Source organism: Hylobates moloch, unplaced genomic scaffold (assembly GCF_009828535.3).
Source record: "Hylobates moloch isolate HMO894 unplaced genomic scaffold, HMol_V3 SCAFFOLD_11, whole genome shotgun sequence".
Taxonomy (NCBI): Eukaryota; Metazoa; Chordata; class Mammalia; order Primates; family Hylobatidae; genus Hylobates; species Hylobates moloch.
In genome coordinates, this window is record NW_026652286.1 from 43,976,993 (window position 1) to 43,996,782 (window position 19,790).

General features: G+C 42.7%; 1 protein-coding gene across 2 annotated transcripts in view; it reads left to right on the forward strand.

Moving 5' to 3' along the window:
* RNF121 (ring finger protein 121) overlaps positions 1-19,790 on the forward strand; it is a 67,392-nt gene that overhangs the window by 11,228 nt on the left and 36,374 nt on the right. The window contains exon 2 of one of the 2 annotated variants that reach the window (XM_032166838.2): positions 17,923-17,960. The exons of the other annotated variant lie outside the window; for it this stretch is intronic. Within the exon in view, the coding sequence (XP_032022729.1) occupies positions 17,923-17,960 (38 nt within the window). The remainder of the gene's footprint in view (positions 1-17,922; positions 17,961-19,790) is intronic. 2 annotated transcript variants of the gene reach the window in all.

The window sequence follows — 19,790 nt, forward strand, 5'->3', positions numbered from 1 at the left end:
ACAATATAGTATGATGAGTAGAGTTATAAATTATGTACAGGATACCACAGGTGTGCAGAAGAAGGAGTGCCTAAGTCTATTTGGGAGCATTAAAGAACACTTCCGATAGGGTATGGCATTTAGGCTGATTCTTAAAAGTTTACCATGTGGATAGGAGGCCACTTTAGGCCAAGGTAAAAGCATATGTATAAAGGAATAAAGGCATGAAATCTCTAATCCTTAAGCATATGATTCCTCACTAATGATATATTTACCGATAACCACATGCTTTGTGCAAGTCACTATGTTAGGGATTTGGGTTGAGAGAAAACCATGTTTCTTGCATTCAGGGAATTTACAGTCTAGTTAGAAAAGTAAGACATGTAGTCCAGTTGGAAAGATAGTGGCCATAATTCTAAAATAAGAAGTACTAAATGTTTTTTCCAGTAGAAAAAAAAAACAAAGTATTGTAGTGGAAGTACCCTCTCATCGCTATGGCTAGGGAAGACTTCTTGGAGAGGGAGCCATTTGAGTTCGGCCTTCATGGATTTGAATTTCTTTTTTTTTTTTTTTTTTTTGAGACGGAGTCTCGCTCTGTCGCCCAGGCTGGAGTGTGCAGTGGCGCAATCTCGGCTCACTGCAAGCTCCGCCTCTCGGGTTCATGCCATTCTCCTGCCTGAGCCTCTCTGAGTAGCTGGGACTACAGGTGCCCGCCACCACGCCCGGCTAATTTTTTTGTATTTTTAGTAGAGACGGGGTTTCACCGTGGTCTCGATCTCCTGACCTTGTGATCCGCCCGCCTCAGCCTCCCAAAGTGCTGGGATTACAAGCGTGAGCCACCGCGCCCGGCCGGATGATTTGAATTTCATTAGAGCATTAGGAATGAACGCCCAAGGTAAATGTTGAGAAATGAGGATGTATTTGTGATTAGCAAATAAGAGAAGAGTAAGAGCTAAATTGAAAAAGGTAGGTTGGGGCCAACATGAGGTTGATTTTTGAATGCCAGGCTGAGGAGTTTGGATACATTTATTCATTCCTTCAGTCACCAATTATTGAGTTCTGATATATGCTAGATACTGTGCTGGGGACACAAAGATGAAAATGTGGCTCCTGCTCTCAGGAGATTAATAGTCCCGTGAAGTAAACCAGACATGGGAACAGATGGTTGTAGTATGGTGTCAGCATGTGTTAAGTACTGTGATGACACAAAAGAGGGAGTGATTAACTCTGCTTCTGGAATCCTTAAAGACTTAATGGAGAAGATGTTTTGAGTTTGTTCTTGAGGATTAAGTTTGAGTGCAATAGTCAAAATCAGTGAGGTAAGGAAGAGTGAGTGGTCCAGCAAAATGAAAAGATATGCAAGGCTTGGAGATGTTAAACAGCGTGGAATATTCTAGGAACTGTACGAAGTTCTGTATGACTGGAATTTAGGTTAAACATAAGGGGATAGCAGTGAGTGAGTGCTAAAAAGCCTGGGCTGTAGAGAGCCACTGAAGAGTTGAGCAGAGGAGTAACATGTTTAGATCTCTGTCTCAGAATGACCAAGTCTAACTGAAGTTTGGAAGTTACTTTTGGAGGGATCAGGTTGCAAAAAGGAGAATAAATCAGTTAGGAGATACTGCAGTAGTTTAGGAGCGAGATGATGGGGACCTGAGCTTGAGCAAAGACAATAGGGTGGAGAAAAGTGAGCAGCTATAAAAATGTTTTTTTTTTTTTGAGACGGAGTCTCGCTCTGTCGCCCAGGCTGGAGTGCAGTGGCGCAATCTCGGCTCACTGCAAGCTCCGCCTCCCGGGTTCAAGCCATTCTCCTGCCTCAGCCTCTCCGAGTAGCTGGGACTACAGACGCCCGCCACCACGCCCGGCTAATTTTTTGTATTTTTTAGTAGAGACGGGGTTTCACCGTGGTCTCGATCTCCTGACCTCGTGATCCGCCCGCCTCGGCCTCCCAAAGTGCTGGGATTACAAGCGTGAGCCACCGCGCCCGGCCATAAAAATGTTACATAGCAGTGCTTTCACTTATTTATGTTTTGCCCTTTATTTCTCTCCCTAATTCATTCACTCATGTATTCAGTAAACATTAAGTTTGTGGTCTGTATTAATTATTCATTATTTCCTTCTTCAAATACTTGTGACTTCAGTGTCAAACATTTTTCTAGGTCCCAGTAATTCAGCAGTGAACAAGGCAACCGAGGTCCTTGCTCATATTAGGTTTAGTTTCTAATGTGGTAAAGCAGATAACAAATAAACAGGATAACTCCAGATGGTGACAAGTGCTTTGAGAAAAGTAATGTAATGTGATAAAGATGACTAGAAGAGAAAGGCTACTTTAAATAGGGTGGTTATGGAAAGCCTCTGAGGAAATGCTATTTGAACCAAGACCTGAATGGTGAAGACCTAGCAATTTCGAGATTTGGAAGCAGATATGTTTCAAGTGGAGGGAGAAGCAAGTACAAATTAATGGGAATGAGCAAGGCACGTCCTGGGACCAAAAAGAAAGCCAGTGCGACAGATCATAGTTAGCAAAGGAAAAATGGTGCTGTATGAGGTCAGGGAGTCTAGCAAGGTCAGATTTATAAGGCTTTGTAGCTGCTGTGATACATGTTGAATTTTATTGAGAGTGTAATGAGAAGATTTTTTTTTTTTTTTTTGAGACGGAGTCTCGCTCTGTTGCCCAGGCTGGAGTGCAGTGGTGCGATCTCGGCTCACTGCAAGCTCCGCCTCCCGGGTTCACGCCATTCTCCTGCCTCAGCCTCCCGAGTAGCTGGGACTACAGGTGCCCGCCACCATGCCCGGCTGTTTTTTTGTTTTTGTTTTTTTTTGTATTTTTTAGCAGAGATGGGGTTTCACCATGTTAGCCAGGATGGTCTCAATCTCCTGACCTAGTGATCCGCCTGCCTTGGCTTCCCAAAGTGCTGGGATTACAGGCGTGAGCCACTGTGCCCGACAATGAGAAGATTTTGATTGGGTTTCAAAATGGGAGTGATGTGAGCTGATTTTCATTTTTAAAAAGATCTTTCTGGCTGCTTTGAGAGAATGGATTGTAGGAGGTTACTCAATGAGAGGGTTAGGAGGTTATGGTAATAGTCCAGGTGGGAGATGATAGTGTTTTGGATTCAGGGGGATGTGTTTTAGTCCTTTTGGGCTGCTATAGTAAAATACCTTAGACTGGGTAATTTATAAACAACAGAAATTTGGCCGTGCACAGTGGCTCACGCCTGTAATCCCAGCACTTTGGGAGGCTGAGGTGGGCGGATTACTTGAGACTAGGAGTTTGAGACTAGCCAGGCCAACATGATGAAACCCCATTTCTACTAAAAATGTAAACAATTAGTTGGGCATGGTGGCAGGTGCCGGTAATCCTGGCTACTCGGAAGGCTGAGGCAGGAGAATCGCTTGAACCTGGGAGGCGGAGGTTGCAGTGAGCCAAGATCGTGCCACTGCATTCCAGCGAGACTCTGTCTTCAAAAAAAAAAATATATATATATATATGTGTGTGTGTGTATATATATATGTATGTATATATGTGTGTATATATATATATGTGTATGTATATATATGTGTATATATATATGTGTATATATGTGTGTATATATATATGTACACACACACATAGATATATATATATTTCTCACAGTTCTGGAGGCTGGGAAGTCTAAAGTCAAAGTTCTAGCAGATCTGATGTCTGGCAAGGGCTCTGTGCTTCAAAGGGGGCTCCTTGTTGCTGTGTCCTCACATGGCAGAAGGGACACATAGCCTCCCTAAAGCCACTTTCGTAAGGGCACTAATCCCATTCATGAGGTCTCCACCTTCATGACCTAATCACCTCCTAAAGGTTCCCTCCACCTCTTCTTAATACTGTTGCATTGGAGATTAGGTTTCAGCATGTGAATTTTGGGGAACACAGACATTCAGACCATAGCAGGGATAGCAGAGACGATGGAGAAAAGTGGATAAATTTAGAATATGTTTTGAAGTAGAGCCTACAGGACTTGCTGGTGGATTGGATATGTGATGTAAGGGAAAGAAAATAATCAAGCTGCTTTTATAGTTTTTTGAATTTTTTGCTCTGACTTGAGTAAATGGCATCACCATGGTACCATTAGGTGCCATGTTAATTAGGCAGTTGGAAATATGAGCTTATAGCTCAGGGAGAGGTTTGGACATTGTTCTGGGACTCTGAAGATCTGGCTTTTTATCCTAGCTCTGCCATGCAGCTGTTATCTGTGACAAGTCAATAAGGTAGTGCTGTCAGCTTTAAAATAATAATGAAGTCATTTGTTATGCCAGCCTCGTGTATGTTGGGAGAATCCTGTTCACTTGTTTATTGATTGGTCACACACTGTGAATTTACCAAGGTACTGCATTAGATGTGAAAGATAACAAAGACATAGGCCTTGCTCTCAGGCTGCTCATGGTGTAGTGGAAAAGTTAGTAAAGTAAACAGATGTAATAATTGCTAGAATAGGAAGAAGCAGAGATTTCAGGGAGCACCAAAAATGGCAGGCAAGGGATCAGAAAAGACTCCTAGAAGTGATACCATAGCTGAGTGTGAAAGTGACTAGAAATTAACCATCTAAAGAAAGAATAGAAGAGCCCTCTAGGCAGGAGGAGCAGCATGTGCAAGATGGGAGGTGAGAAAGGGAATGCCACCTTCAGGGAACTGTATGCAGTTTAGTATTACTGGAACCTCAGAGTAGAAGGTGGGGAGTAATGATAAAGTAGGGAGACTGGTAAGGGAGGCAGATGTGATGACACATAAGGCCTTATATGCTGTGCTGAGGAGTTTGGATTTTTATCTGTAGCTGATGATTAGCTATAGAAGAGCTTTAAGAACTTAGGTGGCCGGGCACGGTGGCTCAAGCCTGTAATCCCAGCACTTTGGGAGGCCGAGGTGGGCGGATCACGAGGTCAGGAGATCGAGACCATCCTGGCTAACACGGTGAAACCCCGTCTCTACTAAAAATACAAAAAATTAGCCGGGCGTGTTGGCGGGCACCTGTAGTCCCAGCTACTCGGGAGGCTGAGGCAGGAGAATGGTGTGAACCCGGGAGGCGGAGCTTGCAGTGAGCCGAGGTCGTGCCACTGCACTCCAGCCTGGGGGACAGAGCAAGACTCCGTCTCAAAAAAAAAAAAAAAAGAACTTAGGTTGGCCGGGCACGGTAGCTTATGTCTGTAATCCCAGCCCACCAGGGCTTCCAAATTTATCTAATTCTAAAATGCACATAATTTCTGGTGTATTATATATACTGCAGGAGAGCATATGTTAAGTCCCAAAGGAGCTGGGAGCAGAGGAAGGTAAAACTGGAAAGACAGCTAAGGGTCAGGTCAGGTCATGGCCTTGTGTGGTCCCAAGAGCTCACTCTCAGTGCTCCTGTGGAGGGCATTGTGTAGTCTACTAAGGAGTTCTTACTTTCACAGGCAGCATTAGGACACCAGAAGATTTGAACTCGGGTGACACAGTGACTTGAGAAGTACATGAGGTTGAAGGACCTGGATTAAGTTTGTAGACTGAGTAATAGGAAGGAAGGAAAAGATAGTAGATATATTTCTTACCCCACTGACCTAGGCCTTCTGGTACTACCAGCCGTGAACTTTGGTTTTCCCTTCTCCCTAAAGCTTCCTTCAGTCCTAGCTGTATGCTGTGTTAAGTTTGGAAAGTATTTACTGCTGGCTATTAAAGATCAAGTAGGATTATGTTAGTATTTCTCTTATAAGGAAGAGTCACTTTTTTTTTTTTTTTTTTTTTGAGACAGGGTCTCGTTCTGTCACCCAGGCTGGAGTGCAGTGGTGTGATCATGGCTTACTGCAGTCTGAACCTCCTGGGCTCAAGTGATCCTCCTGCCTCAGCCCCTGAGTATCTGGAACTACAGGTGTGTGCCACCACATCTGGCTAATTTTTTAATTTTTTGTAGAGGTGGAGTCTTGCTATGTTACCCAGGCAGGTCTCCCAACTCCTGGCCTCAAGTGATCCTCCTGCCTCGGCCTCCCAAAGTGTTGAGATTACAGGCATGAGCCACCATGCCTGGCCAAGAATCAGTTTTATTTATTTATTTTTAAGATTTTTAATTTTTTTCCACATGGCCACTGTGTCAAAAGGAGTCACTTTTAAACTTAGCAGCCATTGGCTGTTTCAGATGGCTTTCCCAGTTCCTCTGGATTCTTCTGCAATATCATCCCCACTGTTTGTTCAAGAGAGAATTAAGAGAGAATTACTCAGTGTCTGAGTATTTCCCAAGCATTTGCTTTGTGTCTAGTACTAAGTGTGAAGTGTGAAGGGGATGCTGAACAAGTAAGCCATTTATCCTTGTTTCCAAAGCAGTTACTATTACTTAACATCTGTCTGTCATTTATTGAACACATACATTATACCAGATTACGAGCTAGTTCTCTGAAATACAAAGAAGAATAAGACTCAAATGATCCTTGAACCGTTTCAGATCCACTAAGATGGCTAAATGGGAAAAACTGTTTGCGAATCATATATTAATAAGGTATTTGTCTATAGAACATATAAAGAGCTTTTACAACTCATCAATAATAAAAAAAAATAACCTAGTAAAAAATGGGCAAAAGGCCGGGCCTAGTGGCTTACACCTGTAATCCCAGCACTTTGGGAGGCTGAGGAGGGTGGATCGCTTGAACCCGGGAGTTCAAGACCAGCTTGGGCAACATAGGGAGACCCCATCTTCCCTGAAAATAAAAAATAGCCAGACATGGTGGCTCGTTTCTGTAGTCCCTGCTACTCGGGAGGCTGACGTGGGAGTATCACTTGAGCCTAGGAGGTTGAGGCTACAGTGAGCTATGTTTGTGCCACTGCACTCCAGCCTGGGCAACGGAGTAAGACTCTGTCTTTTAAAAAAAAAAAAAAAAAGAAAGAAAAATCCACACAGAAACTTATACACAAGTATTGATAGGAACATTACTCATAATAGCCCCAAAGTAGAAATAACCTAAATGTCTATCATCTGATGAAAGGATAAATAAAATGTGTCTGGCTATACAGTGGAATATTATTTAGTAAGAAAAGGAGTGAACTCCTGATAAGTGCTATAACATGGGTGATGGGTGATCCTTGAAAACATTTTAATAAGTGAAAGAAGACAGTCACAAAAGATCACACATACTCAGTGAATGAATTTATTTATTTATTTTTGAGATAAGGTCTTGCTGTGTTGCCCAGGCTGGTCTGTAACTCCTGACTCACGAGATTTTCCCCTCTCACCCTCCACAGAGTAGCTGGGTTTACAGGCATATGCTATCACATTCAGTTGCTGAATGAATTCATTTGTATGAAAGGTCCAGAAAAGGCAAATATATAGCAGTATAAAAGAAATTAATGGTTACCAGGGCTTGGGGATGGGAATGAGGAGTTAGTAAATGAGCATGAGGTTTTTTTTTTTGTTTTTTTTTAGAGTGATGGAAATGATTTAAAATAAGATGGTTGCATCTTATTTTATTTTATTTATTATTATTATGTTTTTGGAGACAGAGTCTCCCTCTGTTACCCAGGCTGGAGTGCAGTGGTACGGTCTCAGCTCACCACAGCCTCTGCCTCCCGGGTTCAAGTGGTTTTCCTGCTTCAGCCTCCTACATAGCTGGGATTACAGGTGCTCTGGCTCTTTTTTTTTTTTTTTTTTTTTGAGACAGTCTCACTGTGTTGCCCAGGCTGGAGTGCAATTCCATGATCTTGGGTTGCTGCAACCTCCGCTTCCTGGGTTCAAGCAATTCTCCTGCCACAGCCTCCCTAGTAGCTGGGATTACAGGTATGCGCCACCACACTTGGCTAACTTTTGTATTTTTAGTAGAGACGGGGTTTCACCATGTTGCCCATGTGGTCTCAACCTCCTGACCTCAGGTGATTCGCCTGCCTGGTCTCCCAAAGTGTTAGGATTACAGGCTTGAGCCACCGTGCCTGGCTGGTTGCATCTTATTTTAAATATACTAACAATAATTGAATTTCTCACTTAAAATGGATGATATGGCTAGGCATGGTGGCTCACACCTGTAATCCAAGCACTTTGGGAGGCCAGCGCCGGAGGATCACTTGAGCCCGGAAGTTTGTAGAGACCTCATCTCTACAGAAAGTACAAAAATTACCCAGGCATGGTGGCATGTGCCTATAGTCCTAGCTACTCAGGAGGTTGAGACTGCAGTGAGCTATAATCAAGCCACTGTGCTACAACCTGAGTGACAAAGTAAGACCTGTCTCAAAAAAAAAAAAAAAAAAGGAACTGGGCAGTGAAGGAGTGAAGGTGAGTAGAGAATTCTAGAGAGAAAAGACGGCAGCAGCCAAAGAAAGCACTGAGGGATGAAAGAGATAGTTCAGTGTGGCTGGAATATAAGCCATTTGGTGGAGAGTGGTGAAATAAGATAGCTGGTTGGGCCATATTATGAAGTCCCTTGTGTGTCCTACTAAGGAGTTTGAACTTTAACCCCAAGGCAATAGAAAGTCATCAAAGTTTGTCAAAGTAGTAGGATGATGCAATCAGGTGTGTGTCTAATAAAGATCACTGTGGCTTCTGCTGTGTCATGAATCTGTGCTGGCAAAGTTAAGAGTCAGGGAGATCATTTTGGAGGCCACTGCAATTTTTAGAGAAAGAGCAAGGGATAAAGTCTGAACTAAGGCACTACGGCAGTGAAAAACTGAAGGGAGATTTTATAGATGTTTAGATATAATCAGCACATGAACCGTACGGGCTGTAAAGGCCTTGGGAGTTCATAGAGGATAGTTCTGTTCTGAAAGATTCTGGAGGAGGTGACACCTAGATTGGATCTTTAAAGATGGATAAAAAGTTTGAGTATATGGAAAGCTGCAGTGCATATAGGAAAGAGTGAGAGAGGAGGGCCAGATAGGGAGGAAGCCAGACTGAAAAATAGGAATTTGATGGGATAGCAATTGAAGAACCAAAGAAGCAACCTTAGTTGCTCCCAAATTTGAAAAGTTTAATTTAAAAAGGTTTTTGGCCAGGTGCAGTGGCTCACGCCTGTAATCCCAGAACTTTGAGAGGCCGAGGCTGTTGGATCACTTGAGGTCAGAAGTTCGAGACCAGCCTTGTCCACATGGTGAAACCCCATCTTTACTAAACATACAAAAATTAGCCGGGTGTGGTGGCGTGCACTTGTAGCCCCAGCTACTTGGGAGGCTGAGGCACGAGAATCGCTTGAACCTGGAAGATGGAGGTTGCAGTAACCTGAGATTGCGCCACTGCACTCCAGCCTGGGCAACAGAGTGAAACTGTCTCCAAAAAAAAAAAAAAAAAAAAAAAAGCCTATCAACTCAGCTGGCCTGGAAGTTGTGCTTTCCGATGAGGGGTGGGGGTGAAGGGCAGACAGCAGCTGCAGCAGCTGTTACAGCCAACATCTACTTTCACTTCACTGCCCAAAATGTGCCACCCTTGTCAGGCTAAGCATATCCAGTGTCTGCATGATCTCCAGCTGATTTATGACTTTGGTGGCCTGAAAGGTGAGGTTTCCACTTCAACTTATTAGCCTTGAATTCTTGGCAAAGCTAAGGAGTTGGGGAAGAATGGGAATGAGAGGAGAATGGGGAGCTACAAATGTGGTAGCCTGTGAACCTTTGGACTTCACTTGCTATCTTAATCACGCAGAAGACCACAGTATCTGAACCCTGCCAGATAGAGACAGTTAGCCTGGTTGTGCTGAACCTACCAGGTTCATGAGCTAGCTAATCTGTCTTTTTCTCTGGGGCTTACACAGCATTTTGTGTATATGTCAAAGGTTATCTTTATATTATTTTATGTTTAATAGTCTGTCTCTCCCTACTTCTTGGACTGTGAATACATCAAGGGCAAAGGCTGGGCTTATTCCTCTCTAATGTTTTGTGAAAGAATGAAGTCTCGGCTGGGCATGGTGGTTCACGCCTGTAATCCTAGCACTTTGGGAGGCTGGGGTGAGCGGGTCACTTGAGCCCAGAAGTTCAAGAGCAGCCTGAACAACATGTGGAGACCCCTTATCTACAAAAAATTTTAAGAATTAGCTGGGTGTGGTGGCACGTGCCTATAGTCCCAGCTACTCAGGAAACTGAGGTGGGAGGATTGCTTGGGCCTGGAAAGTTGACACTGCAGTGATCTATGATCGCACTACCGCACTCCAGCTTGGGCGACAGGGTGAGACCCTGTCTCAAAAAAAACAAAAACAGGCCAGGCATGGTGGCTAATGCCTGTAATCCCAACACTTTGGGAGGCCCAGGCAGGCATATCACTTGAGGTCAGGAGTTCAAGACCAGCCTGGCCAACATTGTGAAAACCCCATCTCTACTAAAACTACAAAAATTAGCTGGGTGTGGTGGTGCGTATCTATAATCCCAGCTACTTGGGAGGCTAAGGCAGGAGAATCTCTTGAACCCAGGAGGCCAAGGTTGTGCCACTGCACTCCAGCCTAGGTGACAGAGTAAGACTCCATCTCAAAACACACACACATGGCCGGGCGCGGTGGCTCACACCTGTAATCCCATCACTTTGGGAGGCTGAGGTGGGTGGATCACGAGGTCAGGAGTTCAAGACCAGCCTGGCTAAGATGGTGAAACCGTCTCTACTGAAAAAAAAAATACAAAAAATTAGCCGGGCGTGGTGGCACGTACCTGTAATCCCAACTACTCTGGAGGCCGAGGCAGAGAATTGCTTAAACCTGGGAGGCAGAGGTTGCAGTGAGCCAAGATTGCACCAGTGCACTCCAGCCTGGGTGACAGGGCAAGACTCCATCTCAAAAACAAAACAAAACACACACACACACACACACAACTCACACAAAAAACCCAAAAACGAACAAAACATACAAAAAAATAATTCTCTAGCTGTATAGTTGATCAGTCTTTAATATGAAAGGATCAGCTGAATTGTCTGAAATGCTAGGTTGCCCAGCCAAAGAGGTAGAGGATTGGGTTTCAGAGGTTAGGGCCCTTTACAGTTAGCAGATACCTGAAACCAGGGTGATCTGAGTGATGGATATCTTTGGTGTATGCATATGGTAGTCGCTTGGTAGATTTTTATTGATATAGCCAGGCACGGTGGCTCACGCCTGTAATCCCAGCACTTTGGGAGGCCGAGGTTAGTGGATCACTTATGTCAGGAGTTTGAGACTGACCTGGCCAACATGATGAAACCCTGTCTCTACTAAAAATACAAAAATTAGCCAGGCGTGATGGCTTGCACCTGTAATCCCAGCTACTGGGGAGGCTGAGGCAGGAGAATCGCTTGAACCCAGGAGGTGGAGGTTGCAGTGAACCGAGATCTATGCCACTGCACTCCAGCCTGGGCGACACAACAGAGCGCAAGACTCTGTCCTAAAAAAAAAAAAAAAATCGTTGATATGATTTGGTAGCATCCAGTTATACCTCACCACACTAAAGGCATCCTCCTTTTTTTTTTTTTTGGAGGCGGAGTCTTGCTCTGTCTCCCAGGCTGGAGTGCAGTGGCGCAATCTCGGCTCACTGCAAGCTCCGCCCCCTGGGTTCACGCCATTCTCCTGCCTCAGCCTCCCGAGTAGCTGGGACTACAGGCGGCATCTTACTTTTAATTCTGTGGTAACTAGGGAAACTATGGCAGTTTTGAAGGCCAAAGTATTATAGCTCACTCCAGAACTTTGGAGTTAGACAGACTTTATTTGAATTATTATAGCATTTTAGCTGAAGAATGCAATAATGAATGAGGCTGGGTATGGTGGCCCACGCCTGTAATCCCAGCACTTTGGGAGGCTGAGGCGGATGGATCACCTGAGGTCGGAAGTTTGAGACCAGCCTGACCAACATGGAGAAACCCCTTCTCTACTAAAAATACAAAATTAGCTCGGCGTGGTGGCGCATGCCTGTAATCCCAACTACTCGGGACGCTGAGGTGGGAGAATCACTTGAACCTGGGAGGCAGAGGTTGCGGTGAGCCAAGGTTGCACCATTGCACAAGAGCAAAAACTCTGTCTCAAAAAAAAAAATGCAATAATGAAAGTCATCTAAGCCAACTCATTTTATAAATGAGGAAACTGAGGCATAGAGAGAGGTACCCTATTCATTGACATATAGCAAGTAAACATTTGTGCCAGATTAGGATGTACATTATTTTTTTCTTCACTGAGAAGGGTAATTTGTTGCCCTGAACCAATTTTTTGAGGTGAAAAGTGGGAGCGAGATATAACCCAAGCCCCTGCAGAGGGTAGTCCTCTGTAGTCCTAGCTACTTGGGAGGCTGAGGTAGTCTCAGCTACTTGGGAGGTAGTCCCAGCTACTTGGGAGGCTGGGGTGGGAGGATTGCTTGAGCCCAGGGATTTGAGGCTCTAATGTACAATGATCACGCCTGTGAATAGCCACTGTACTCCAGCCTGGGCACCACAGCAAGACCCTGTCTCTTTAAAAAAAAAAAAAAAAAAGCCATGGACAAAGGCTATGAATAGACTTTTCTCCAAAGAAGATACACAAATGGCCAAAGAGCACATGAAAAGAAGTTCAACATCATTTAGCTGTCAGGGAAATGGAAAATCAAAACCACATTGAGATACCATTTCATAGTCACTGGATGCTTTAATCAGAGATTATAAGTACTGGGAAGGATATGGAGAAATTGAAACCCTCACACACTGCTTAGTGGGACTGTAAAATGGTGCAGCTGCCGTGGAAAACGGTTTGCTAGTTCCTCAAAAGATTAAGCAGAGACTTACCATATGATCCAGCAATTCTACTTCTAGGTATACACTCAAGAGAAATGAAAACATATATTCACACAAAAATTAAAAATGGATGTTCATAGTAGCCTTATTTATAATAGCCAAAAAGTAGAAACAATGCCAACTTCATCAGCTGATGAATGGATAAATAACATGTGGTGTTTATACGATGGAATATTCTTTGGCAATACAAAGGAATGAACTACAGTACATGCTACAAAGTGGATGAACCTTGAAAGAATTATGCAAAGTGAAAAGAAGCCAGTCCCAAAAGACCATATATTTATGATCCAGTTTATATGAACTGTCTAGAATAGGCAAATCTATAGATAGAGACAGAACGTAAATTAGTGGTTGCCTTGGGCTGCAGGGAACATGGAGAGTGACTGCTAACTGGCACATGATTTTATTTTGAGGTGACAAAAATGTTCTCAACTTAGTGGTGATAGTGGCACAACTTTGTGAATATACTAAAAATTATCTGAATAGTATACTTAATTTTTTAAAATTTTAAATTGACAATTTATATATTTGTGTAAGTTTGTGGGCTATAGAGTGATGTTATAATTTATAAATACATGGCCAGGCTCAGTGGCTCACGCCTGTAATCCTAGCACTTTGGGAGGCTGAGGCGGGCAGATCACTTGAGGTCGGAAGTTCGAGACCAGCCTGGCCAACATGGTGAAACCCTGTCTTTACTAAAAATACAAAAATTAGCTAGGCATGCTGGCGCATGCCTGTAATCCTAGCTACTCAGGAGGCTGAGGCAAGAGAATAACTTGAGCCTGGAAGGCGGAGGTTGCAGTGAGCTGACATTGTGCCACCGCACTCTAGCCGGGGTGATAGAGTGAGACTCTGTCTCTCAAAAAAAAAAAAAATTTCATAAATACAATGTGGAGTAATTAAATCAAGCTAGTAACATATCGATCACCTCAAATACTTAACATTTTTTGTGGTGACTACATTTGAAAATTCACTGTCAGCAATTTTGAAATGTACAATAATCTGTTATGAACAGTATTAACCATGCTATGCAATAGAACTCAAAGAAAAAACATATTCCTCTTGTCTGAGATTTTGTACAGAATAGTATATTTTATTTACTTTTTAGAGATAGGGTCTTGCACTGTCATCCATACTGGAGTCCATTGCTGTGATCAGGGCTCACTGCAGCCTCAAACTCCTGGGCTTAAGCAGTCCTCCTGCCTTAAGCCTCCCAAGTAGCTGGGACTACAGACACATGCCGCCACGCCTGGCTAATTTATTTATTTTTTGTAGAGATGGGTTCTTGCTGTGTTGCCCAGGCTGGTCTCAAATTCCTGGCCTCAAGAGATCCTCTGCCTCAGATTCCCAAAGTGCTGGGATTACAGCCATGAGCCACCGTGCCCAACCTCAGAATAGCACACTTTAAATGGGTGAATTTTATGGTATGTGAGTTAGATCTCTGTAAAGTTGTTAAATAGAGTCAAGTGTACAGATGTGTATGGCTGTAGATGCAATTTGTGAATGTGAGTGCTGGGATGTAGTAGCAGTGCTTCTCAAACTTTAATGTACATATGAATTACTTCAGTATCTTATTAAAATTCAGATTCTGACTGAGGAGGTCTGGGATGGAGTCTGCGATTTTCTGTTTCTTAACAAGCTCTCAGGGTACTCTTGGTGCTAGGCTGTAGACCACACTTAGCAAGGCGGTAGAGGATGTTTGTTCTTCAATAAATGGGGTCTGTCTAAAGAGCCTACTAGAGACCAGAAGGATTTGGCCAGAGTTTTGCAGTAAGGCAGAATGTGGTTTGGTGAAAGAAAGGGCCTTAAGGGACAAAATGAGCAGCCTGCCCACAGATGCAGAGATCATAGATTTTATGATATTTTGGGGGGACAGGAGACCTGTTTGTGGGGATACGTTCTCTGAGTCTTTTGCACCTAAAAAAAAATGTAGCAGTCAACTTCTCATCGTTTTTCATCTTTGCAAAATGTTCTCTTGCCCTCTGCCTAGCATTTATTTTTGGTTTAATGTCTTTCAAATCTGGGCATGACTGGGGGCCTTGTGAGATCCTAGTTGGGGAGCAATTGGCTAGCATTAAGTCACTGTAGGTCTTAGGAGTTGGATAAGGGCTCATGAATCAGTAAGTACCCTTATCTTGAGAGCCTTACCTAATTAGCTACCTGAGCTTTGGACAAGGTGCCTTCAGACTGGGTTAGTGCTTGGCCCCAAATGAATAAACTCCTTAATGAGGGAGCAAATAAAGATATCTTTCCAGATGGTACAGGTTAATTATAGCCATAGTTTACACCTTCCCTTATTTTTTTTACTTGAGCCAGAAGACTGGTTTGGATGTAACTTAAATAACCTTTTTGGTCAGGAGGCAAATATTAAAGCCAGATCATGTCTTACTCTTAACATTTGTAGTACTCCATGAAGTGCTAATGATCCTCTAAGCCTCAAGTCTAGTCTCAGCCTTAGTGCTTGCCCTTCTGAGCTGCTTTCCCTGAGGCTCTGACAGCATTACTGTCCTCTGCTTCACCAACATTCAATTATCTCTGGCCTCTTCTAGTAGTTTTAAAATATGTCCACTTTCCCAGGAGGAAAGGCAGTGAAATCACTTGATCACCTTGAATATACTTTCTTCACAGCTCTATAATGAAGTCAGAAGTCTTATTTCTCTATTTTCTAGATGGAGAAACTAAGCCATAGACAGTAGCATGCTTGGTCCATTATGTCAAAGAGAGGCACCTTCATGCCTGGCCCAGTATTCCAGATTTTCCTAGTTTCCCCCTCATTGGATTTGGTTTCTTGAACAGGTAGTTGCTTTGTTTTGTTACATGGTTTTTAACATGATTTCCCTGGTGTCAAATGAATACTCCTTTCCCTGATGCTTATTAGTTATTTTTCAAGTGTTTGTTTACTGTATACAATTTAAGCATCTCCAGGTGAGGTGCTGGTTTGTCAGCATATGTGCTTCCCTTAATAAAGATAGTTTTCTTCAATTCCACAAGTACTCATTGAGTGCTTAATATATGCTCAGCTCTGTGCTGTTCTCCTTGAAAGACATAAATCAGTATAAAGTGTGTCTTGGCTCTGAGGGAACAAATATGTTCATGGGATGGAAGCAAATAAACAGGGCCAGGACTAGGGTGAGGGAAACAAGGTGCTAGGGTATAAACTTTAGAGAGCCATTCACTCTTAAGGTCATGCAAGTGCAGGGTAGGTACCTGAGAGTGAGTGCTTCCTTAAATTTTGAGCCCCAGGTCTCTTGCTTGCCTTATCCTGGTGCTAGAGACAAGCTATTAGACCACTTAGAAAGGATGTCTAAGATAACATGAGACTGAATGACTAACATAGAACAGTGCTTCTCAAATTTAATGTACATATTGATCACCTGGAGGTCTTATTAAAAGGCAGATTGTGATTCATTGGGTCTGGAGTGGTACCTGAGATGTTACATTTCTATCAAGCACCCAAATGATGCTGATACTGCCAGTCCGTGGGCTACACTTTGAGTAAAAAAGAGAAATAACCATGCTGGAGAAAGGCAGAGGACGAAATTCCCTAGGCTAGGGAATCAGGAAAGTTGCAGTTGGAGCTGGGTTCTTAAAGGATAACTAGGATGTGGATAAGAAACAAACAACAACAACAACGAAAAATAGGGAAGGGTATTATAAGTAGAAGGAAGGGTATGCAAAGGCCCAGAGACAGAAATGAGTCCCACATGTCGCGGGACAATGAATAGACAGGCTTGGTAAGATGCAGGTCCAAGCTGGAGAAGAAGAAGAAAAGAGTTTTGACATGTAGCTTGAAACCTGTGCATGGATTGTTATTTAGAAATGTGATTCATAATTGCCTGCTCAGGTACCTCCCATGTGTCCCCTCAGAGTATCTGACCTCTATCCTTCTGGGAGATGAAGGCCTGAGTCAGGGCACCTGAATAAATTCTGTGAGGCAGTGTGGGTAGGAAAAGGAAGGAGGGATGTTGACTTCATTACCCAGATTGGTTAGGCAAAGTCCTGGTAAATTTATTTTTTGACTTAGCTGGGAGATGTAGCAGTTGGAAAGCCCACCTTCAATAGTGATGGGCATTTCCAGTACACATACATAAAGGATGCCTGGTAAATATGTACTGATTTGACTCAGTAGTAGAATGGAGTTCTACCTGTGTTATTATTTCAAATGTTCAACTTATGGGACTTTCCTGAAGTTAGAACAGTGGGTAACAGGACCTTGAACATCTTAAGTACTACAGGAATGGTTGTTGATTGATTTGAGTATTTCTAAGGCCTTGTCTCTCTTCTGTAGATCAGATCAAAGAACATTTTCAGCTCAATTCAGTATAAGAGTGCACTGACTGACTTATGTACTGAGACTTGGGTATGCTTCTGTATGACTGCAAGGAGGCAGAAGACTTGAGCCCTAAACTCAAAGAATGTAGTATTATTCTAGAGCAGTGGTTTTCAACTAGGAGGATGCAATGGCAATATATAGGACACCTTCCTCAACAGGGAATGAACCACCTTAAAATATCAGTAGTGCCAAGGTTGAAAAACAAGCTCTGAAAAGATAAGACTACCAAATAGAACGAGAACTTTGAAGTTGGATGGCTAGTGATATCGCTAGTTAATAGCAGCAGGGCAAGAACTAAGTTCAGTTTGCCCAGGTCCAGTGTAGCCTGGCAGCTACCATAGGGCCATTTAGAGTCATACGGTGTTATATCTAACTCTGTCTCCCACTAATCCTGATTCATACTTTTTGCTCTAGCCATACTCAATTGCTTGTGTACTATGCAATTTTATTCCTTCCTGTCCATTTTAGTCCCTTTGCCTGGAACATATTTCTCTTATTTCTTCTTCTGGATAATTCACATCTCTTCCATAAAGCCTTCCCTAGTCTAAAACACCCCAGATTGGGTTAAAAGGTTAAAAGGCAAGGCACCTCTTTATTCTATAGCTAGTCTTTATTATATAATAGATAAATTTTCTGTTTACGTCTGTCTTTCTCACTAGTCTGTGAGCATCTTTGGAGTTAAGAATTCTTATCCTCCTCTGCCCTTATTGCCTAGCACAGACGTGCAACACGTTCAGTCATAGACATGAGCCAAACTAAGCGATTAAAGAAGGGAGAGATCAGTGTGAAATAGAATGGTTGGTAAGGCTTCATAGAGATACTAAGACTTGAAGCTTCTCTAATTCCTTGAAGATACTGATAAATGTGTGAGCACCTTATATTGGCAGGGACAGTTTTAAGACAGTAACGGATTTTTCTGGTGGTGTCTTTCTACAGGTTGATATGTCAGACCTCTCTCCAGAGGAGCAATGGAGGTAAGTGTGGCAGTTCGGGCCCTGCAGACTAGGAACTGCAGGTTAACCCAGCTAATTGAGTGATAAAATGTCTACCCATTTTGCTTTCTTGTCAGTAGGAGGCAGTGGCTCATGACCGGTAGGACTGGTGTTTTGGGATCTCTCTAAGTATCTGGGTTGCTCTCTTAGTCTGGAATGTGTAAGTAGATGATTGCACCAAATCATCTATCTGGGTTTCAATACCATTTCTACCATTTACTAGCTGTGTGATTTTTGAGCAAGTTACTTAACTTCTCACAACCTTACTTTGCCCCATTTGTAAAATGAGGATCATAACAATATCTATACCTCATAGAGTTGTGAGGATTAATATATGTGAAATTCTTAGAAGAGTGCCTGGAATGTGGTAAGCTTCCAGTAAGTGTTAACTGCTTCGAAGATGATTATCATTAACATCGTCATCATTATCCACGATACAGGATGGGGAGCTCTGGTTAAGAAAATGGGAGATGTATCGTCTGTTCTCAACTCTGCAACTAACTTGTTTTGTAAATAGAATGAGCCAACATATATCTTATAATGATTTCTCATCAGTAAAAGGGTTTCAGAGTGCCTGCCCCAGGAACTTCACAAGGTGACTGACCAATGAGGTGATATCAACCGTAGAATTTAATAGTGAGAAAAAAACCTATTGATTTTATTTAGATTAAAACTATTGACTATAAAAACATAGAATGGCAAAAATGCCTGTTCACATGACAAACCCAGTGTGATTTTAGGTGATTTTAAGCTCAGTATAAACCAGTTGTGTACCTCAGCTACCAAAATATTCTGAATAATTTAGAAGATGTTCATAGAAATATGCTATCTGCTGTAAGAGAGGTGACAGTGCCACTGTGGTCTGCTCTGCTGAGGTCACAAATATTTTGTCCTAAGCATGGCATATTAAAAAGATCTTTAACTGGATCATGTGTAGAAGAAGGCAACCCGGATTAATAGTCTTCACATCATGTTATATGAACAGTGGTTAAAAGATCTAGAACTGTTAGCCTCAAAGGGCACAGGAAAATAGTGGTAGGAACAGGATAGTTTTGTTTTGTTTGAATAACATCATGATAAATCTTTGAAGGGGTGGCATTGGGAAAGAAGAGTCGATATGTCCTTTGTTGTTATGGAGTATCAGATTAGGTCTAATGGACTGAAGCTATAAGAAGATAGATTTTTTTTGTCTCATTGTCAGAAATGTCTTTAATAGTCAAGGTATATTGAGAGGTAATGAGCTTTCTGTCCCTAAAGCATTGGGATTTTATTCATTTAAAAGCAAATATTAGTACCTGCCCAGGTGTGGTAGCTCCCACCTGTAATTCCAGCACTTTGGGAGGCCAAAGTAGGAGGATCCCTTGAGCCCAGCAGTCTGAGGCTGCAGTTTGTCTAGCCTGGATGACAGAGCGAGACTCTCTCTCTAAAAAAAGAATATATGTATATGTACCTACAGTATGCCAGACACTGCTGGTTCTAAAATAGATTACCTTAAAAGGCCTGTGTTCTCAGCCAGTGGAAGTATTCAAGCAAAGATTGCAAAAATGATTTTTGCATTGGGTGGGAACTTGAACTGGATGACTTCCCTGGTCTTTTCTAGATCATTCTTTGACTTCATTTTGTGCACATCCTTTCACTGATACGTTGTCTGAGAACAAGGAACTTATCTCTTGCTATCTTTATAACTCCTCATAGCCCTTAGGTGTTTTTAAGTGTGCTCTACCCTCTTAGCCTATTCTCACAACAACTCTTGAGGCAGGCAGAAAAAATATGGACTCCTTTTGACATATGAAGAAATTGTGATGTACAGAT